General features: G+C 49.0%; 1 protein-coding gene across 1 annotated transcript in view; it reads right to left on the bottom strand.

Annotated features, from left to right (window-relative positions):
• SETX (senataxin) overlaps positions 1-23,365 on the bottom strand; it is a 251,608-nt gene that overhangs the window by 126,048 nt on the left and 102,195 nt on the right. The window contains 1 exon segment of the mRNA XM_077486163.1: positions 19,754-19,886. Within this exon segment, the coding sequence (XP_077342289.1) occupies positions 19,754-19,886 (133 nt within the window).

Below are 23,365 nucleotides of genomic sequence, written 5' to 3'. Positions count from 1 at the left end.
CTAGAAGCGTTCCCGCTCCGGAACAATCACCCCTCGATTCAGCAAGTCCCTTACAGCCCCCAACAGGGCCTCCCGGCGACACTGGTATGCTGGAGGGGAAGAATCTGTTTGGCGGCCAAGAGAAACTCTATCTTGTAGCCTGTGAAAATCAGATCACAGACCCATTGGTCGGATAACCGGGAGGTCCACCGGGCTGCAAATGCTACCTTCATGCGGTAGCATTTTTGTTCGCAGGCTGGTTAGGCTTGCGGTTCTCCAGGGACGTTTTTGTCGAAGCATCGGGCGGACGAAAAAGCCACTTGTAAGCGGAAAAAGAGGGCCCTTGCCTGCTGTGTGGCTCCTTAGCCTCCCTGGCCTGTGGGAGAAGAATACTCTTACCACCAGTGGCATTTTTAATAAAGTCATCTAATGAGGCTCGAAAGAGCTGGTCGACCAAGGAAAGGAAGATCCGTCAGAGCTTTTTTGGATGCCTGGTCAGCAGACCAGCATTTTAGCCAAATCAGATGCCTCAGCACCACAGCTGACACTGATGTCCTGGATAACAGAGGGAGAGTATCCAGGGCCGCGTCACAAATGTACTTAAGGCCTTGCACTAGTTGGTCTGCTAGTTCCACGCAGACAGGGGAGGCCTGTTGCTTTCCCAATTTGCGGTGCAAAAGTTTTGCCCACGCAGTCAGTGTCTGTGACACCAGTGCGGATGCCAGTACAGGTCACACGGCTGACCCCACAACAGTAAACAAGGAACGTGCCACCGCCTCAGCCTTCCTGTCCTTGGGATCCTTGAATGCAGGAGTCCCCTCAACCGGGATCGTGGTTACTTTATTTAACCTGGATACTGGGGGGTCCATGATCGGAGTAGCCGACCACTTTTTGAGAAGGCTTTCCTCAAAGGGGTAACGCACCGCCATGTATTTGGGGACCGAAAAGGTCAGTTGCAGGCAACCCCATTCCTTGTAAATGAACACACACACACCGCTCAGCACATGTACAGCCCCCCCCCCCATGAGGGGGGAAAGGAGGGGAGTTAGGGACAGGGGAGAGAAGAGAGAGCTGTACTTACCAGTCCTGAAGAGCTGGGGGACATTCCATGGTAGTCGGCTCCTGATCAGTACAGGGAAGACTACTGGCCCGGCATACTGTGACGCAGACCTCAGTAGCCCGGTCATATGTATGCCCCGGAGCATAAAGCTCACCGACCACCTCTGGAGCTGAGGTATGTCGTGGCCTGCCGAGCCGTAGCTATGACCTGCACACGCTCGATGGCCGGACTGGGGAGACTACAAGGATAAGTGAACATGCCTGTCACCCAGCCGACTGTTGATAGAAGGTCACAGGATCATTCATCTTGTGCAAAAAGCCAAGTTTCTGCATATTAAAAAAAAAAAAAAAAAACACAGAGGCCTATGGGCCTACAAGGTTCCTAGGTCTATCTCCTTCGCTAGGCAAGAAAAAACTGCGTCTGCTATGGCAGGCTGTGGGGGTTGTAGCCTAGGGACCGCCCCCTGAGCGGAACTAAAAGTTCTGAAGTGTTGTGTTACAACTTTACCTAGTATCTCCAGTGATATGGCCGACAACCCATTTTGTTACAGAGAGGAGCTGTGTCGGTTGGTGAATATAAGAGAAATATCATTTACTGCCAAATTTGTGTAAAAAAAAGAAAGAAAGTGCAATTTTCCCGATACTTTTGGCACAATTTTAAAATATTCCATGGACTCAACATGCCCATCAGCAAATAGCTTGGGGTGTCTTCTTTCCAAAAAGCGGTCATTTGGGGGGTTTTGAACTGTCCTGGCATTTTATGCACAACATTAGAAGCTTATGTCACATCACCTACTCTAACCACTAGAAGACAAAGCTCTGACACTTTGTTTCGAGGAAGCCCGCTGGATCGTTACCTTCAGCTGTCTCAGGGAGGCCGATAAAGCGGAGATTACATCTTCGGAGATGATTTTCCATGTCGTCCTGTTTCACGCTAAGCTGTTGCAGCTGACGGCGTACCTCATCAGTAGTGTGTTGTAGGGGGTGTAAGATGTCTTCAGCTCTACTGATGCGGGTCTCGGTCTCCGCCACACGATCCCGAAGGGTAGAGAGATCTTGCCGGATGAGGGACACATCAATTTTGACCTCCTCAATTTTGGAGGTGAGCGTGCTCTGACATAGGGCTATAGCGTCCAGAACTTGATTAGTGGCCGACGTAGAGTGGTCTGCGTCAGGGGGAGCACCAGCGTCATCCTTGGCCCGGTGCTCCTCTTCATGGCGGCGGTACCTGGCAAGTTTGTCAGCGGCCTCGTTGGACTTTTTAGGTGGGGACATGGACCAGTATAGCCCGGGGTGTTCCAAAATGGCCGCTATGTATTAGGCCAGCCGTTCACCCTCCCCTCTCGTGACAGTCACAAAAAGCCACAGGCAAGGCTAGTAGATGAGGGCTGAGGGCCTGCAGGAATCAGCGGCTGCAGCAGGGGAGAAACGGGCACAGGGCGAGCAGGAGGCCACAAAGTACGTAGCAAAGGGGCTGCAGAGGGTGTAGCAAAATGGCCACTGTTCCAGGGCCCAGGCCGGTCCCACAGGCCACCCAACCAGCTGCTGCAGGGTAGAGGGGCACTTCCTGGGTGGCAAGGGGCGAATTGGCAGCTACAGGCAGGGGGTTACAGCAGTATAGATTGGCAATGAGGCCTATAGGGGCCGCCGCGGGTGGAGCAAGATGGCCGCCGGCCGGGAATCAGGCCGGCGCCGCCGACTATCCCACAGGCCGCTATCGGCAGAACGGTCACTACACCCGCGGCCGAGGGCAGTCCGGTAGCCGGGGGTATTTTGCAGCGAGTCCGGAGTGGATCGGAGGACAGAAAAAGCCCAAGAAAGCCGCCGCCGGGTGAAGCAAGATGGCCGCCGTTCCGGCGACTAGGCCGAAGCCGCGGTCTTTCCTACAGGCAGTCCCCAGGCATGCAGAGCTTACCGGCTCGGCTCCGTGCGGCATCCAAAACGGACAGACGGCTTCAGGGCTAGAGCGAGGGGTGAGGCAGGGTCATCCAGATGTTATGTGGAGGAAGGATGGTGCAGGATGGTAGAATCAGGAGTATGGACGAGCGGAGCTCACACCGCAGACGTCCTACTCCATTGCACCTCAGGCCACGCCCCCACCTCAGGCCACGCCCCTTTGACACTTTGTTTACAAGAAAAAATATATTTTTTTTCTAGAAAATTACTTCGAACCCCAAAACATATTTTTTTATAAGCAAAGGCCCTACTGATTAAAATGGTGGGTGTTGCAGTTACTTTTTTTTCCCCCACCACAGTATTTGCATAGCAATTTTTCAAACTTATTTTTGGAAGAAACACTTTAATTTTAATGCACTAAAACACACTATATTTCCCAAATGTTTGATGAAATAAAAAAGATGATCTTATGCCGAGTACATGGATACCAAAACACGACATGCTTTAAAATTGCACACAAACGTGCAGCAGCGACAAGCTACATACATTTTTAAAAGCCTTTACAGGTTACCACTTTAGATTTTCAGAGGAGGTCTACTGTTACATTACTGCCCTCAATACCTCACATGCAGAGTGAAATTGCGGTTTACATATGAAACCAGACCGATGCTTGCGTTCACTTTTGCCCATGAGCACAGGGGTGCTTTTTATTTTATTTTGCCTTATTTTATTTTTAAACTGTTCCTTTCATTTTTTTATTTTTATTGTTATCTCAGGGAATTTAAATATCCCCTAGATCTCTCCTTTGCCCTCAAAGCATTTGAGCACCAAGATCATTGGGAAACTACAAGCATTTCATGACTTTATGGTTTTGCCAGATATAAACAGCGCATTTGGGAAATTGGGAAAGCATTTTATCATGTTTCTTAGGCCATAGAGATGATTGGAGCCGTTCTGGTCTCTTATCAGCTCTATGGTCAGCTGGCGGAACCACCAGCTGCATTCTCGGGTTCCCTGGTGGGACAGGAGAGCCAGAGAAAACCATGGAAGATGGCGGGGGGGTAGCGGACGATACTCCCTCCCACTGCTTGTAAAAGCAGTCTAGAGGCTAATTAGCCACTAGGATTGCTTTTACATGAAAGCCAAAAGCTGGCTAAAAGGAATGATACCAAGATGATACCTAAACCTGCAAGCATCATTCTGGTATAATAAATTTCAATTTCAGCAACATACCAGTATGTTGCTGGTCCTTGTCGGGCATATATTGTAATGTACTTTTCCATGCAGCCTGGGCTGAACGAAAAAAAAAGATGGATATGCCCACCATCAGAATACCGCCCTTCATCAACCCTCTTCTAATGATGGGGATACATGTACCATTTTTATTTATTACATTTTTTTTAACTATGGTTTTGAAATCACTTACTACAGCGCTGGAGTCGCTGATTTATGTATCGTGAGATCAAACGCTGTTGCTGTCAAGATAAAATAAATCAGTGCTGCAGCTCAATGGCGTAACTGAAAAGCAAACACTGTTAACAATAAAATATCAGGAAAAAAAATGCAACGCTTATATAGTGATAAATTAATTTGTGTTACCAAGTCTAAACAATATGTCACCATGACAAAAAATGACAAGAATATGGTAAAAATCAAAAAAAATCTGGTGTCAATGGACAATGTTCGTGGGTTAATATTCAGTAGGACAGTAGATATCAATGAAGCTCAACAGGTAAGGACATCTTGTGAGGAGACTGCCACCAATTGTATGAAGGCTTACTGGAAAGGTTGGACTTGAAGGGGCATATACCTCTCAAGTCAAACAGGCTTGTGGTGACGAACACCATTGGTGATGTGTAACCAGTGACAATCCGGATAGCCTCGGTCACACTACAACTTTGTATGGTATAGGTCACCAGTATTTGTTTTCAGACATCAAAATATATTGCAGTCGATGAGTACGACGCCCAAGGAGGTTAAAATCAGCTCACACGATAAAACCAAAATAAGAAGGTGAACAGCAGACATGCAGCGTGAAAGGAAAATCCCATTTGATTTGAAAAGCGATTTTCCATCACGCTGCATGTCGACTGTTCACCGCTATTACGAACAAGGTTTGGGGCACCTTTACTTCCGGTTTCATCCAGAAGCGAGGTAGCGTCCACTCTAAGCGAGGCTTGAGGTGCGCCAACTTCCGGTTTTAACCGCAAGTGACGATGTATTGTTCCATCCAATATTGAGGCTCTGTTTTTTCCGCACTTTGGTGTTGTGGCCGGTCAGCACCCACATCGTAGAGGCGGCACAGTGGTGTAGTGGCTAGCACTCCTCGCCTAGCAGTAAAAAGGGTCGCTGGTTTGAATCCCAACCATGACACTACCTGCCTGGAGTTTGCATGTTCTCCCTGTGCCTGCGTGGGTTTCCTCCGGGTACTCCGGCTTCCTCCCACACTCCAAAGACATGCAGGTAGGTTAATTGGCTTCTGTCCAAAATTGGCCCTAGTATATGAATGGGGACCTTGGATTATGGGCTCCTTGAGGGTAGGGACCGATGTGAATGTGCAATGTACAGGGATAGGAACAATTGTAGACACTAGCTCAGGTTGAACTGGATGGACTGGTGTCTTTATTCAACCTTTCTAACTATGTAACATCGAAGTGCAGTTCATACATTTTTCAATTTAAGTGATATATAGGTCATTATTACTTGTTAGTATTGGTCATTCTAAGATATTTAGCTTTGCTCCGGACCAGAAGTGACTTTTACCCGACCGGAACGTCCGGTAGATGCCGATTCAATTTGGGCCATATTATCTATGGTGACGGCTTTCATTTATACCCCAGATGAAGTCTAATTAGACAAAACGCATCGGGTGAAGTGTGCCATTGTGCCATCCTAGGCTATTAACTGTTGATCGACGTGCGAGTGTCCAACTTTTTTCCCTTTTTTTAATTTAATGATTTGAAACGTTATCACACAATGTGGAACCTTTTTTTCATTTTGGTTTTAACGTGCAAGCCGATTTTAACCTCCTTGGGCGTCTTTCTCATCGGCTGCAACATATTTTGTTGTCTGTTTGAAAACAAATACTGGTGACCTATACCGTACAAAGTTCTAGTGTGACGGAGGCTATCCAGAATTGTCGCTGGTTACACCTCACCAATTGTGTTCATCACCACAAGCCTGTTTGACTTGAGAGGTATATGCCCCTTCAAGTCCAACCTTTCCAGTAAGCCTTCATACAATTGGTGGCAGTCTCCTCACAAGATTTCCTTACCTGTTGACCTTAATTTATGTCTACTGTCCTACTGACGTTTCCGAAATATTAACCCACGGACATTGTCCATTGACACCAGACTATTTTTTTACCATATTCTTGTAATTTTTTCACATGGTGGACATCATCACAATAGTGTTTAGATTTGATAACACAAATTCATTTATATCACTATAAGCACTGCATATTTTTTTTTCTTTTGGTTTAGTGCTGTTTGTCTTTGGCTATGCTGGCTGCGTAATCTTTTTCCCATTACACAGCACGGTTTATAGAAAATGACAATAAAACATTTTTTTTTTTTATCGCAATCTGTGCCTAAAAAATATATGCCAAAGTATGGGGGCAATCCGCCCCTAATGTTAGGAAATCGCCCCTCCACCCCTGCCCCCAATCTTTGGCATATATGCCCTTTTTTAAACTGTGGTGGTGAAATCACCTCCTACAGTCCTGGAGTCACGGCTTTACGTATCGTGGGAGCAAACTCTGTTGCTGTCAGAATAAATAAACCCATGCTGCAGCTGAATGGTATACCTGCTAAGCAAATGATGGTTAACAAACAAAGTAATATTACAGTACAACAGTAAGACTGGCTTTTTTGCGCTTTTATAAACTGTAAACGTTCCAGATTAGGGTCTCAAAATGTGATGTCATCTCATCTTGAGAAACCCTGTGTAAGTGTGCCCTAGGACTGTGCAATGCTGTACCCTATGCTAATGCTCCACTAGTGTGTGGTAGCATTTGAAACAGTCACCAATGCAGAGACCAGGTTGGTCAGGACAGGAGATACAATAAAAGTGGTTGTCATGCCTATATCCGCATTTTCTGTGGACACAACATCTTCTCTCTGGGTAGGGGTACCAGGGAGGACATACGGAAAATGCCTCTCATGCAGCCGGGCTCACTGCATTTGCATTGGGAAGATGGACCACAACACACCGTCTGGAAACAGAAATGATCTCTTCCTGGAATTTTAAGAAGGATCCAGGTCGTCCTGAAGCCTTGTATAGCACAAAAGCAGAGCCAATTGGAATAAATATCCAGACAATTTTTTTATACCAGCGTCTGGCCTTATGGGCAATTAGGTACGGCGACAACAACTGGTCGTTGAGGTCCACCCCCTCCCATGTTAAGGTTGTATTCATGGACAGGAGTGTTTCTCCACAACACCAGTCACCATAGAAATCTGGACAGTCATAACTGTGTGAAGGGAGGACAGAACAAAAACATTCTGTGTATCCCTCCACGTCACTAACAAATTATTACATTTCAAGCAGGCTCTCTCCCCTAAGTCTGGATTCTACAAGCCATTGGGGGAAGCCCTGGCGATTAGATTGCATGGTGTCACATGCGCCAATTCCACAATCAAAAAGGTGACTAAAAAGTGGCATGTGTAATTGTCCACGTACAAGGGGTATCCCTTTCCAAATAAAGGGTGACACCAAGTCACATAAAATCTTACCAGCGCCCCCTATGTAGCCTGGGCAGTTCTCCAGCTCCATGCTACCATCTTCTCCCTCGTAAACTATAAGACTATATGTATAGCCTGTTGCCCTGTCACAGAGCTTATACATCTTGACCCTGTATCAGCATGCTTGCTGGGAAGATACTGGCTGTTATTTACAAAAGTCATCCACTTTGCACTAAAAGTGCACTGAAAGTGCAGTTGCTGTATATCTGAGGGGGACATGCAAGGAACATAAAAATAGGATTTTTAAAACAGCTTACCTGTAAAATCCTTTTCTTGGAGTACATCATAGGACACAGAGCCTCAAGTATTTACTTAGTGGGTTATGTGCCTACCTTCAGGTTTGACACTGGTATAAGCAATACAGGAAATTGACTCTCCTATATAACCCCTACTCCTTCCAGGAGTACCTCAGTTTTTGTAGCCAAGCAATATACTCTCACCTCATAAAACAGAGGGGCAGGAGCTCCATGTACTATGATGTACTCCAAGAAAATTTACAGGTAAGCCGTTTTAAAAATCCTATTTTCTCTTTCTCGTACATCATAGAACACAGAGCTTCAGTATTTACTTAGTGGGACGTCCCATAGCAATGCTACTTGAGGAGAGGGAGACACAACCCATAGGGCAACCCCCAGACCTGAGGACTTTATACTGCTGCCTGCAGCACACTGCACCCGAAGGCGATATCCTCATTCCATCTTACATGCACTTGATAAAATTTTGCGAATGTATGTACTGAAGACTAAGTCGCGGCTTTGCAGATCTGAGACATGGAGGCCTGGTGACGCACTGCCCAAGAAGCACCAACCGCTTTGGTAGAGTGCACCTTAACTTGAAAAGGGGGAATTTTTTCCCTTTAAATCATAAGTTTGAATTATAACTTGCCGAATGCACCGGCAGAACAAATAAGATGTCAGTCTTATGAATCTGAGTAGTTTTCTTTAAATAGATCTTCTCTGCTCACACTACATCAAGACAATGTAGTCACTTTTCTTCCCTGGAACATGGTTTTGGGAAAAATGAAGGCCGGACAATATCTTCAGATGAAAGCCTGAAACCACTTTTGGCGAAAAGCCTGGACGAGGGCATAACACCACTCTGTCCTCACGAATAACCAAATATGGTTCTTTACAAGAAACAGCAGCCAATTCCAACACCCTCCTTGCTGAGGATATAGCAACCAAAAATAACAGCTTCCTTGTCAAAAGGATTAAAGGAATATGCTCTAATGGTTCGATTGGCTGTTTTTGTAACACCGACAAAACTAAATCTAAGTCCCAAGGACTTAAGGGTGATTTAACTGGCAGATTAATCCACAGCACTCCTTGCATGAAACCCCAGAGTAAAGAATGTGTAGCAAGCGGTCTTTGAAATAAAATTGATAGGGCTAAGACTTGGCCCTTAATAGTACTCAGGGACAACTTCATCTCTACGCCTAATTGTAGAAAGGCAAGAATTCTGCCTATGATACATCTGAGGGTGCCAACCCTTGGATTCACACAGGAAACATAAGCTTTCCAGACTCTAGAATATATAGCTCTAGAAGCTGGTTTCCTAGCATTAATCAAAGTAGAGATAACAGACCTGGAAAGCCCACGTTTCTTCAGAATATGGGTCTCAACAGCCAGGCATTAAATTTAGCGTTCGTAAAGTAGGATGGAATAACGGCCCCTGAGATAGCAGGTCTGGTCTTAGTGAGAGGAGCTATGGACCCTCCACTGCCATCTTTACGATCTCTGCATACCATGACCTTCTGGGCCATGCTGGTGCTACCAGTATTACCAACTTTCTTTAAAGCTTGATCCTGAAAAGTCGTCGAGGTAGCAACTGAATCGGGGGAAATGCATAGATCACTGAACTGATCCCACGGAGTCACCAACGCATCTGTTCCGTCTGCGAGTGGGTCCCTTGTCCTGGACACAAAGTTGACTAGCTTTATGTTGAATCTGGACGCTAGAATGTCTACGTCCGGAGTCTCCCATTTTTGGCAAATAGCCTGAAAAATTTCAGGATGAAGAGACCATTTCCCCTGGGAAAAGCTGCTGGCAAGCCAAGTAGTCCACCTGCCAATTCTCTACTCCGGGAATGAAAACTGCTGATAGGTATGGGACATTCTCTTCTGCCCAAGTTAGAATCTGGTTCACCTCTCTCTGAGCTGAGAGACTTTTGGTGCCCCCTTAGCGATTGATATATGCCACAGCAGTGGCATTGTTGGATTAGATCCTGACAGGACAATAATTTAACCTGGAGGTCCAGGTTTTCAGAGCCAGATACACTGCCCAAATCTCTAGGATGTTGATGCACAAGGCTCTTTTGGTTCTTGACCACTCGCCATGGACAGTCGCCCTCCATTACTGCTTCCCAGCCTGAAAGGCTGGCATCTGTCGTTACTACTTTCCAGATAATTGGTCTGAAGGATTTTCCCTTCAGCAGGTTCCTGGATAGTAACCACCAACTGAGGCTTTGGGACACTCTTGGGGACAGCCGCATTGGCAAGTCCAAAGCTTGAATCGTCTTGTTCCAAGCAGACAGGATACGGTTTTGAAACCAGTCTCAAATGGAATTGGGCATAGGGAACTGCCTCAAATGAAGCTACCATCTTCCCTAACAACCTCATGCAAAGGTGAATTTAAGGATTTCTCTTCAACCTGATCATCCTCACCAGCTCTTGTATGGAGTGGATCTTTATGGGAGGCAAGAACACCCTTTTCCTGGGCTCTGTCTATGATCAGGCCCAGATACTCCAGCCTTCTTAGCGGCTTTAAAGAGGAAGTAAACCCTAATGGGTTTACTTCCTCTTTCATTCCCTGCAAAGGCAAAGCATAATGGACTACTATGCATCGCATAGTAGCCCATTATGTGTCACTTACCTGACACAGGAGCCAGCGATGTCACCGCTGTCCCCTGTAGTCTGGCGCATCCATCTTTCGGTGGGGTCTCACAGCTCCACCGCTGTCATTCGGGAGCCGACACGCGCGGCAGCTCCGTTGTTGAAATGCTGCGCTCAGTTGCACCTGTGCGCCGCTGTCTATGGCGCATGCGCCGTAGGACAGCGGTGCCTGTCTTCGGTCAAATATCTCCTAAACCGTATAGGTTTAGAAGATATTTCTTGGACCTACAGGTAAGCCTTAATCTAGGCTTACCTGTAGGTCAAAGTGGTTTGTAAGGGTTTACAACCACTTTAAGGAGTATTTCTTTAGGTTGAGAATCCAGCCCAAACTTTCCAGGTAACTGCTTGTAATGGCTACATCTTGCTTCAAGAGAGCTACTGACTGGTCTATTAACAATAGATCATCTAAGTAAGCCAAGACAGTTATGCCCTGTGCCCTTAACCTGGCTAGAGGTGGGGCTAGTACCTTTGTGAATACCCGGGGTTCTGCAGCAAGCCTGAAGGGCAAGGCTACAAACTGAAAATGCTTCTGTTCTACTTCGAACTGCAGAAACCTCTGGCGAGGAGGAAATATAGGGACATGTAGATATGCATCTCTGCTCTCGATGGATGCCAGAAGCTCTCCTCCTTGTAGGATGGAAACTACTGACTTGACTGACTCCATGCGAAAGAACCGGATCTTCAGGAACCAATTTAGATTCCGTAGATCTAGAATTGGTCCGATATCCCCATTTGACTTTGGCACCGTAAATAGGTTTGAGTAAAACCCCACACCTTGCTCGTTTGGGAATCTGTATGATCACCCCTTGAGCCAATAATCGGTCTAATGCTTGCAACAGGGATTGCCTTTTCCTGTTGCAAGCTTATTAACCAAGAACCCCCTCTGCTGGGACCACACATGCTATATAGCCTGGAGAGAGCTGTTGTAATCGTGCATAGGTAGTTAAAATTACTCCCTCTAGGGGAGACATTTTAAAAGGCATACAAGGTGTATAGAAAGAAAAAGCATTAGCTTTTTTCCCATTCCTTGTCCTTGCTGCAGGATACTGCTGTAAATATACAGATCCAAACTTCACCCATCATGGCGGGCTGCGTTGTAAACCTTCAAAGACTGGGGCCCTTTGAAAAGGGGTTCCGCTCCTTTGGACCTAAATAGCACCTTTTAGGAACAACTTTAGGTAATGTAGCAACACCAAAAAGTCCTGGTTCTAGGGTCCAGCTCTCAAAGAGAAACTTACAGGCAAAACCTTGTTCTGGTCTGCGAGGCCAGGGTACCATCCCATGGCCTCAGAGGCGAGGATTGATCCGGCTGTGGAGGTTTTTTTTAAATCCGTCATGGATATCCCTCCAGGAGCTCCTCAGAGCACATCTTCACTCGTGACCACACTTTAGACACTGGCAAAAAAAACTGAGGTACTCCTGGAGGAGGGGTTATATAGGGGAGTCAACTTCCTGTATTGGTTATACCAGTATTAACACCTGAAGGCAGGCCCATAACCCACTATGTAAATGCTTGAGGCTCTGTGTCCTATGATGTACGAGAAAGAAAAACAGCATTTTAGTATGCACATGATTGGATGATAAAATCAGCAGAGCTTCCCCTCATTTCAGATATACAACTACTGCACTCCCAAGTGGGCTCCTAATTTGGATTGGCAGATGCAGCAGGAAGGGCACGATGGGCTGGGAAGAAAAAAGAAAAAATTCAAAAAATCGCTGATCGCCGCCATTACTAGTAAAAAATACCATAAAAATAATTCCTTGGTTTATAGATGCGATAACTTGCAAAAACCAAACAATATATGCTTATTGGGTTTTTTTTTCAGTTTTTTACCAAAAATATGTAACAGACGTTAAAATAACGTTATAAAAACGTCAGTAGCTTTGAATTGAGTTTTTCTACTTTTTCAAGGTTTTGGCAATAGTGTATTAGTGCTTTTAAGCGAATTTAGCGTTATTTTAAAAGGAAAAAATGTTTTTTTGCTTTTTTTTTTTAATGGATCAAAAACTAGGGATGCACCGAATGGGTTTTTTGATGCCGAAACCGATACCGAAAATGAAAAATACACTAGGCCGAAAAACCGAAACCGATACCGAAACAGCACCGATACCGGAAATGACCGTTTTAAAAAAAATATTTTTATACAGGAGGTGGTCAGAGACTGGCGACACGCTACAGGAGGTGGTCAGAGACTGGCGACACGCTACAGGAGATGGGTCAGAGACTGGCGGACACGCTACAGGAGATGGTCAGAGGACTGGCGACACGCTACAGGAGATGGTCAGAGACTGGCGACACGCTACAGGAGATGGTCAGAGACTGGCGACACGCTACAGGAGATGGTCAGAGACTGGCGACACGCTACAGGAGATGGTCAGAGACTGGCGACACGCTACAGGAGATGGTCAGAGACTGGCGACACGCTACAGGAGATGGTCAGAGACTGGCGACACGCTACAGGAGATGGTCAGAGACTGGCGACACGCTACAGGAGATGGTCAGAGACTGGCGGCACGCTACAGGAGGTGATCAGAGACTGGCGACACGCTACAGGAGGTGATCAGAGACTGGGGACACGCTACAGGAGGTGATCAGAGACGGGGACACGCTACAGGAGGTGATCAGAGACTGGGGACACGCTACAGGAGGTGATCAGAGACTGGGGACACGCTACAGGAGGTGATCAGAGACTGGGGACACGCTACAGGAGGTGATCAGAGACTGGGGACACGCTACAGGAGTGATCAGAGACTGGGGACACGCTACAGGAGGTGATCAGAGACTGGGGACACGCTACAGGAGGTGATCAGAGACTGGGGACACGCTACAGGAGGTGATCAGAGACTGGGGACACGCTACAGGAGGAGATCAGAGACTGGGGACGCGGTACAGGAGGTGATCAGAGACTGGGGACGCGGTACAGGAGGTGATCAGAGACTGGGGACGCGGTACAGGAGGTGATCAGAGACTGGGGACGCGGTACAGGAGGTGATCAGAGACTGGGGACGCGGTACAGGAGGTGATCAGAGACTGGGGACGCGGTACAGGAGGTGGTCAGAGACTGGGGACGCGGTACAGGAGGCGGTCAGAGACTGGGGACGCGGTACAGGAGGCGGTCAGAGACTGGGGACGCGGTACAGGAGGCGGTCAGAGACTGGGGACGCGGTACAGGAGGCGGTCAGAGACTGGGGACGCGGTACAGGAGGCGGTCAGAGACTGCATGCATGGTTCAGGAGGCAGTCAGAGACTGCATGCATGGTTCAGGGAGGCGGTCAGAGACTGCATGCATGGTTCAGGAGGTGGTCAGAGACTGCATGCATGGTTCAGGAGGTGGTCAGAGACTGCATGCATGGTTCAGGAGGTGGTCAGAGACTGGCGACATGGTACAGGAGGTGGTCAGAGACTGGCGACATGGTACAGGAGGTGGTCAGAGACTGGCGACATGGTACAGGGGGTGGCAGAGACTGGCGACATGGTAAGGAGGTGGTCAGAGGACTGGCGACATGGTACAGGAGGTGGTCAGAGACTGGCGACATGGTACAGGAGGTGGTCAGAGACTGGCGACATGGTACAGGAGGTGGTCAGAGACTGGCGACATGGTACAGGAGGTGGTCAGAGACTGGCGACATGTTACAGGAGGTGGTCAGAGACTGGCGACATGGTACAGGGAGGTGGTCAGAGACTGGCGACATGGTACAGGAGGTGGTCAGAGACTGGCGACATGGTACAGGAGGTGGTCAGAGACTGGCGACATGGTACAGGAGGTGGTCAGAGACTGGCGACATGGTACAGGAGGTGGTCAGAGACTGGCGACATGGTACAGGAGGTGGTCAGAGACTGGCGACATGGTACAGGAGGTGGTCAGAGACTGGGGACACGGTACAGAAGATGGTCAGAGACTGGGGACACGGTACAGAAGATGGTCAGAGACTGGGGACACGGTACAGAAGATGGTCAGAGACTGGGGACACGGTACAGAAGATGGTCAGAGACTGGGGACACGGTACAGAAGATGGTCAGAGAACGTGGTACAGGAGGCATCCCCCATTGCAGGCCAGTGTCCCCCATTGCAGCCAGTGTGCCTGTGCCCCATTTTGCAGCCAGTGTGTCCCATTTTGCAGCCAGTGTGCAGGGAAGAGAGCCGCCTCCGTCGCCTGTTTGATCACAGCGCCGGGAACATCACAGCTTTCATTTCAATAGCTGTGTGTTCCCGGCCGCGTGCCGTCACACACAGCCCCTCCCCCTTGTCTGGGCACTTTGATAGACAGAGCATCCGTCCAATCCTGCGGATGATCTGTCTATCTAAGTGCCCGTACAAGGGGGAGGGGCTGTGTGTGACGGCACGCGGCTGGGAACACACAGCTATTGAAATGAAGCTGTGATGTTCCCGGCGCTGTGATCAAACAGGCGGCGGAGGCGGCTCTCCTGCGCTATGCACCCCCATGATGGGAGTCACCAGGGGCGGGGGCGGAGCCCTGCCCACCCAGGCCACGCCCCATTTTCGGCTCCATTATCGGCCGTTTTTCTCTTTCGGCAATTGCCGAAAAGGGCATTTTCGGCCGATATGTTTCGGTGGCCGAAATTTCGGTGAATCACTATGAAAAACATTAAATGCTGGTGAGGGACGTTTTGAGCGTTTATCATCGTTTTTACAGCTGAAAAATGTCTCTCAGAACCCACTAGTTTTGGGTTTTTTTTACTGCTCAAAACTGCTGAGAACAGCTTGTGTGTGCATGGACACATAGGATAACATGGAGAGTTTAGTGACTGTACAAAACACCGTCTACAGCCAAAAACAGCTGCTGTAAAAATGTCAAAAACGTCCAGTGTGCATAAGGTATAAATGTTACTGCAATGCTTATATTACCTCAGTCTATCGGCCTCCATTTTCTTGGGTTCAGATGTGGATATTCCCTAAGAGCCCCTTAAAAAAAATTCCAACCTATACAATAACTTTAACTACTTCCATACTGGGCCTATTCTGGCACTCCTCTACATGTAAAAATTATCATTTTGTTTGATAGAAAATTACTCCGAACTCCCAAACATTATATACGTTTTTTTTTTTTTTTTTTAGCAGACACCCTAGGGAATAAAATAGCGGCCGTTGCAACCTTTTATGTTGCACAGGATTTGCACAAAAAAACTTTGCCAAATGCGTTTTTTGGGGGGGGGGGGGGGGAAACTGTTTCAAGAGGAAACAAAACCGTAAAGTTAGCCCAATTTTTTTGTAAAATGTGAAACATGAAGTTATGCTGAGTAAATAGATAACAAACATGTCATGTTTTAAAATGGTGCACACTCATGGAATGGCACCAAACTTTGCTACTTAAAAATCTCCATAGGCAACGCTTTAAATTTTTTTTTTACAGGTTACCAGTTTATGTGGCATAGCATGTGGTGTGGCATGGTGGTCCCATTTATTGGCCCTCCTGCTGGTCCAGGTTCTCCTTAGTCTCCTCTTGTGGTTTTTCATTTTTAAATCTAATCCTTGTGTCATTTCTACAATTAAATATGGCACTTAATCTGGTTTCATGGAATGTGCGGGGGCTTAACAAGGTTTTCATTTATAGAACACAAAGCTTCCTGAGAATGGCTGAGCAGTGCTCACACCAACACAATTTTGTTACAGGAGCAGGAGGGGAAGCTTCTAGCTGCCAAACATGGCACTGTATACTGTATGTAGCTGACAATATACAGTTTATACTACTTATGGACCGACAGATAGCTGCCATAACCCTGGTATCTTTTACGTCCGCTTTCAGATATGCCGCAAAGTCGCTTTTAATCGGCTGAAGGAGAGGTGACCCCGCCACTCCCCGGAGGTCTCTGCCACTTTACTGGAGCAGTCGGTAGTGGCAGAGACAATCGGGGTCCTTTCCCCTCTGAAGCATGGAGTCATTTTCCCCCACTTGGCTCCATACAAATGGATGATGGAACGACATCAAATGTCACTTCCGCCCAAATGGTCTTAAGGGGGGGGGGGGGACGTTTTTATTGCTTTTTATGTGTAAACGTGAGATCTGAGGCCTTTTTAGAAGGGTCCCGTTATGCTTTTTTTTTCTATTATAAAGGATGTTACTTGTAAAGTAGGAATAAAAAAATAACCCATTTTTTATTTTTTTTTAAAAGACAGTGTAAAAATAAAATGTAAAATAAAATATGAAAAAATATAAAAAAAAATTAAAGCGCCCTGTCCCGCTGAGCTCACTTGCAAAAGCGAATGCATACGCAAGTCGCGCCCGCATATGAAAACTGTGTTCAAACCACACATGAGGAATCCCTGCGATCGATAGAACGAGCTCAATAATTATAGCGGAAACTCTGACTCAAAACTGGTAACCTTAAATGTCACCTATGGAGATTTTTAAGGGTCAAAGTTTATCGTCATTCCACGAGCGGGCACAATTTTGAAGCATGACATGTTGGGTATCAATTTACTCGGCGTAATATTATCTTTCACAATATAGAAAGAAATTGAGCTAACTTTACTGATGTCTTATTTTTTTATTCAAAAGGGTGTGTTTTTCCCCAAAAATTGCGCACGTAAGACCGTTGCGCAAATACGGTATGACAAAATATTGCAACGACCGCCATTTTTATTCTCTAGTCTAGGGGGTCTAAAAAATAAATAATAATAATAATGATATATACATTTTTGGAGGTTCCAAGTAATTTTCTAGCTAAAAAAAAACAAAAACAAATAGTTTTTAACCGCTTGCCGACCTCCTCACGCTGAGATGTCGGCAGAAGGGCTCGTACAGGCAAACTAATGTACCTGTATGTGGCCCTTTAAGAGGCGACCAGTGGACGTGCACGGCAAACTCTGCGAGTCAGTTCAAGGGTCCCCACGGACTCAATCGCCTCGGGGATACCCGTAATCGCCTCATGGGGAGGAAGAATGGGGAGTTGCTAATGTAAACAAGCATCTCCCCGTTCAGCCTAGTGACAGTGTCACAGATCTCTGCTCCCTATGATCAGAGTCCCCAAGATGGAGTGCAGAAACTACTGAACAAACCTATTCCATTCTGAACCTCTGTACTTTTACAAAGCAATTGAGGGCTTTCAGGTCCAAGATTGGACGTACCCCTTCCTTTTTGGGGACTACAGATTGGAGTAGAACCCCTGGAACCTTTCCGGAACAGGCACCATCACCCGCGGCTTAGCAGGTCCCTTACCACCCCCATTAGGGCCTCCCGGCAAACCGGGAGTAAGGGTATGCTGGAGGGGAAGAATCTGTCCGGTAGCCACGAGAGGAACTCTTGTAGCCAGAGGAAATCAGTTCGCAGACCCACTGGTCAGATAGCCAAGAGGCCCACCGGACTACAAACTCCGAAGGCGACCCCCCACCTTTGTGATGGGCGGTGGGAAAATCTTCATGCAGTAGCAATTTTGCTCACAGGCTTGCGGTTCCAGGGACGCTTTTGTCCCTCAGAGGTCATCCTGTCGGACTAGGAGCATTTAGTCAAAGTCCCGGACGGACGAAAAAGCCTTTTTTGAGCGGAAAATGAGGGCCCCTTGCCTTCGGCGTGGCTCCTTAATCTTCCTGGCCTGTGGGAGCAAGTCCGATTGGTCCTGGTCAGCATCATCTGAAGCAACAGAGCAGGGGCCACCAGTCTCAGCAGGGCCCGAGTCTGCGTCAGAGCCTCTCCCCAGGGGATGGGGGGGGCAGGGGCTGCTTTTACCACGTTTGCGCCAACACACTGCCCCCACCCTGGCAACGAACGTTTCAAGGACCGCCGACAAAGCGCCCAAAGGCACGGCACTGTTTGCAGACGAGCCGCTTGAAGAAACACCAGGTTCTAAAGCCATGCTGATCCCCCCCCCCCCGTCTGCCACCCTTGGGGACTTGGGACAGGTGCACAGTCCCCACCCTCCTAGCTGCTGCAGACTGAGGGGCTCCAACAGCAAGACTCGCCACCCTGACTGAGTTCTTACTATTCAGCTACAAATGCCTGTGTCCTGTGTCAGCTCCCAGGTGTCCTGAGTGAGAAACTGCGCTGTTCTCAACAGCAGGGACCAGAACTGAGCATAAAAACCACGCTGGACTACCACAAAATGGCCGCCAGCCACCCTGTATAAAGGACATAAATCACAGAGAAAATGGCAGTCGAGCTACAGAAAAATGGCCCCTGACCATGCTTTCCACTGAGGCATTCCAAAAATGGCCGACAAACAACTGTACACAGTGAAAGGACAGTGAAAATGGCGGCAGACCAGCCTTATGGCTATCAGCACATGCAGACCTCCAGACACCCAGCGGGGAGAACACAGACACCCAGAGACACAGCCCCCATCCAAGCGAGAGCCCCCCAGGGACCCCTGGCTACAGGTACACACACCGCTCAGCAGCCCATCGTGCAGCATCCCCCACAGGGGGGGAAATAGGGAGACAGGGAGAGAAGAGAGGGAGGAGAAGGACCCCCGAATCGACCTCCCATGGAATGCCAAGCTGCTCAATCCCGCCAAGGCAGGGAGAGCTGCACTTTCCATCCAGACAAGCTGGAGACATCCCATCACAGACCCACTCTCCGATCAGTACGGGGTGGCTGCTGGCCACGGCACACTGCGACAAAGACATCGGTAGTCCGGTCATGTGCGTGCCCCGGAGCGTTGCGCTCACCAGCTGCCCCTGGAGCCTGAGGGGCATGTCGTGGCCGAGCCAGCACGTAGCTAGGGTCTGCACACGCTTGATGGCCAGGCTGGGGAGACTACAAGGATCTAGATTATCCAGCCTGTCACCCAGCCGGCTGTTGACAGCAGATCACAGGATTAAAAATCTTGCGCAAAAGGAAAACTTCAGCAAAAAAATCCCAGGACCGATGGTCCCGTAGGGTTCCTAGGTCCATCTCCTTCACTAGACAGAAAAAAACTGAGCTGCAGGAAGCAGGCTGAGGGCTTATTACTGGAGGGACCGCCCCCTGGGTGGAACTGTAAAGTTCTGTTTTTTTCACATGTATAACATGTTCTGCCTAGTCCTCTCCTGAAGGTGGTGCAACAACTCTATGGTCACGAACGAAAGAGAAATAGGCCTGGTACTTAGGCAAGCACAATGTCGAACCAAAAGACCAGCTGCACATTTGCTTTTTTGACAGCAGGCATTTGGAGAAGTAAATATTTTAAAATTTGATCATGGTTGCATTATTCCTTCAAGTGAAAATTAAGCAAATATTTAAACTCTCTCACCTTGGAATTCTCCTCTGTTCATCTGGTTTTCACTGTAGAAATTTTGCAAGTGAAGCTTACACAAGTAGGAAGTCAGTGAAGGTTGTTTTAATGCCCATTCCTGTGCCAGCTGTTGGAAAAAGTGGCAGAAAAAAAAGTTTTAACCTCACTGTAGTTTATTAATTGTGCAATGTATTAAAAATGTGCAACCCCCGTGTTATGGGATGGAACGGTCCAGAAAAATGATTTAGAAGTACCCAACATTCCCGCAGGGACCGGATACAACTTTAAAGCAAACCTGTCTGTTCTCCCCTTCCCCAGCACCACATATTAATCTTTCCTTTGCTCCCCTGCTGTTCTGCTTGGCTGGCAGGAGCAAAGGCTGTCAAATTACAATAGCTACAGAGATTGGGAATTACTTTTTAGATTTAGCAGGTCCTCTTGTACAAAGTGGAATGGTGAACAGAGGAGAATCAAGTTTGGCATGCAAAAGTCACAGGAAGAGAGCATAGAAACACAAGCAAGCATATTCTGTGAAGCCGTTACATTAGGTATATAGGAGCCTAGGGGTGAGAAATCTTGTGCAGCCTCTAACGCCGCCTACAGTCATCTTCTGGGACAAGCATATCGGGATCTGACTCTGGTAGAGGCAGTGAAGCTGGAGAAGGAACCTGGCGTTTTTGAGCCCTGGCAGTGATGGCTGTATTAAAGTTTTTATTTGCAGAATAGACTGCCTTAGTCTGCATGCTCAAGACCTGAGAGCGAGAATCAGATGGAGACAGGTTTTCAAAATAGGGTCATTCTCCAATGCAAGAGGATAATCATCACAGCGAGTTTGAGCATTCTTCAGGGCCTTGTTTGCCTGAGCTTTGCTATGGCTGCTCTGCATCTGGTTTCTGCCACTGCCTTCAATGAGTTTTCTGGTTTTCCCCTGTTGGGTATTCACAGAGTAGGGTGCAAAAATAGTGAAAGTGTGTCTGAGAAGGATTACACAGCAACCTGGGTGGTGACAATCCTGTATTTAAGTCCCTTTGTGGCAAAATGGTTGGATGAAGCTGCTGGGTAACTTATAAAGGCCTCTAGGCAGAAGCGGTGGTAAAGTGTACAACTTGTGGTGTGATGCAACATCTGGTCATCCACCTGAGGACCAACCTCTGAGAAGTAGCATTTTAGCACAAAATTTGAAAAGTTTAAGCTGTATAAGTGAATATATTTCAAACATATTCCTTTTAAAAAAACAAAAAAAAAAACAAACCACTGTGTAGCATATGCATAAACAGCGTAAAGCAAATAATGGCAATATTATGTCTCATGCTTGCTGTGGGACCACACTAACAGTTCAGTAAGGAGGGTGACTGATGTCTGATGCTGAAAAGCCAAGAAGGCACTCACTAATCTAGTGGTATGTGCCTTGACAGGAAGAAGATGTAAGTGTCCTTAAAGCAGATGTTAAAGCTACATTTTTTCCAAACTAATAAACATGTTACACTGCCTGCTCTGTGCAATGATATTGCAGAAAATGGCCCATAGCTTCCTCTTCTGGGGTGCCCCACCGATGCTCTTGGCTCCACCTCATTTGTGTGCAAGCTGCTTTCTATGGTGGCACACCTGCGGTCCCAAACTGTGTAGGTCCATCGACGTACACAGTGCAGCTTGGCCCCCGACTCACAGAATTTGACTGACAGCAGCAGAAGCCAATGGCTCTGTGTTCTGTGAATGCAGAGTGAGAGGAGAGAGCCGCTACAGATGGACAGGGAAGTGGGAGGTGATAATAAATACTGGGACTTGAGGCTTGAATGGTGAATGGTGAATGGTCCCCCGGCTCAAGGAAAGCACATTTACAGGCCTGTCTGAAGTTCGCTAATGAACATCTGAGTAATTCAGAGGAGAACTGGGTGAAAGTGTGTGGTCAGATGAGGCATCAACATGTGACCCCAAGAACACCATCCCCACTGTCAAACATGGAGGTGGAAACATTAGGATTTGGGGGTGTTTTTCTGCTAAGAGGCCAAGACAACTGGATCAAAAGGGATGATGTACCATCAAATCTTGGGTGAGAATCTCCTTCCTTCAGCCAGGGCATTGAAGATGGTTCGTGGATGGGTCTTCCAGCATGACAATCACCCAAAACACATGGCCAAGGCAACAAAGGAGTGGCTAAAGAAGCAGCACGTTGAGGTCCTGGAGTGGCCTAGCCAGACCATAAACCCAAAGAAAATATGTGGAGGGAGCTGAAGGTTTAAATTCCAAATCATCAGCCCGAACCTTAAGCGCAAGAGGGGGGGGGGGGAGGAGAGAGGGCGCAAGAGGGGGGGGAGGAGAGAGGGAGGGGGGGGGAGAGAGAGGGCGCAAGAGGGGGGGGAGAGAGAGGGCGCAAGAGGGGGGGGGGGAGGAGAGAGAGGGCGCAAGAGGGGGGGGGGAGGGAGAGAGAGGGCGCAAGAGGGGGGGGGGAGGAGAGAGAGGGCGGCAAGAGGGGGGGGGGAGGAGAGAGAGGCGCAAGAGGGGGGGGGGGAGGAGAGAGAGGGCGCAAGAGGGGGGGGGGGGAGAGAGAGGGCGCAAGAGGGGGGGGGGGAGGAGAGAGAGGGCGCAAGAGGGGGGGGGGGAGGAGAGAGAGGGCGCAAGAGGGGGGGGGGGGAGAGAGAGAGGCGCAAGAGGGGGGGGGGAAGAGAGAGGGCGCAAGAGGGGGGGGGGGGGGGAGGAGAGAGGGCGCAAGAGGGGGGGGGGGGGGGAGAGAGAGGGCGCAAGAGGGGGGGGGGAAGGAGAGAGGGCGCAAGAGGGGGGGGGGGGGAGGGAGAGAGAGAGGGGCAAGAGGGGGGGGGGGGAGGAGAGAGAGGGCGCAAGAGGGGGGGGGGAGAGAGAGAGGCGCAGAGGGGGGGGGGAGGAAGAGGGCGCAAGAGGGGGGGGGGGGGGAGAGAGGGCGCAAGGGGGGGGGAGGAGAGAGGCGCAAGAGGGGGGGAGGAGAGAGGCGCAAGAGGGGGGGGAGGAGGAGAGAGGGCGCAAGAGGGGGGGGAGAGAGAGAGGGCGCAAGAGGGGGGAGGAGGAGAGAGGGCGCAAGAGGGGAGGGGGGGAGGAGGAGAGAGGGCGCAAGAGGGGGGGGAGGAGGAGAGAGGGCGCAAGAGGGGGAGGGGGAGGAGAGAGAGGGCGCAAGAGGGGAGGGGGAGGAGGAGAAGGGGCGCAAGAGGGGGGGAGGAGGAGAGAGGGCGCAAGAGGGGGGGGGAGGAGGAGGAGAGGGGGCAGAGGGGGGGGGGGGAGGAGGAGGAGGGGCCAGAGGGGGGGGAGGAGGGAGAGGGCGCAGAGGGGGGGGAGGAGGAGGAGGGCCAAGAGGGGGGGAGGAGGAGAGAGGGCGCAAGAGGGGGGAGGAGGGAGAGGGCGGCAAGAGGGGGGAGGAGGAGGAGAGAGGGCGCAAGAGGGGGGGGGGAGAGAGAGGGCGCAAGAGGGGGGGGAGGAGGAGAGAGGGCGCAAGAGGGGGGGGGAGAGGGCGAAGAGAGGGCGCAAGAGGGGGGGGAGGAGAGAGAGGGGCAGAGGGGGGGAGGAGAGAGAGGGAAGAGGGGAGAGAGGGCGCATAGAGGGGGGGGAGGAGAGAGAGGGCGCAAGAGGGGGGGGGGGGGGGAGGGGGGGGGAGGGGGGGGAGAG

The sequence above is a fragment of the Lithobates pipiens genome, unplaced genomic scaffold (genome assembly GCF_037356315.1).
Source record: "Lithobates pipiens isolate NorthernLeopardFrog02 unplaced genomic scaffold, aLitPip1_a1.2 Scaffold_1, whole genome shotgun sequence".
In the NCBI taxonomy this organism is placed as follows: domain Eukaryota; kingdom Metazoa; phylum Chordata; class Amphibia; order Anura; family Ranidae; genus Lithobates; species Lithobates pipiens.
This window is presented reverse-complemented; position numbering and strand designations above follow the sequence as displayed.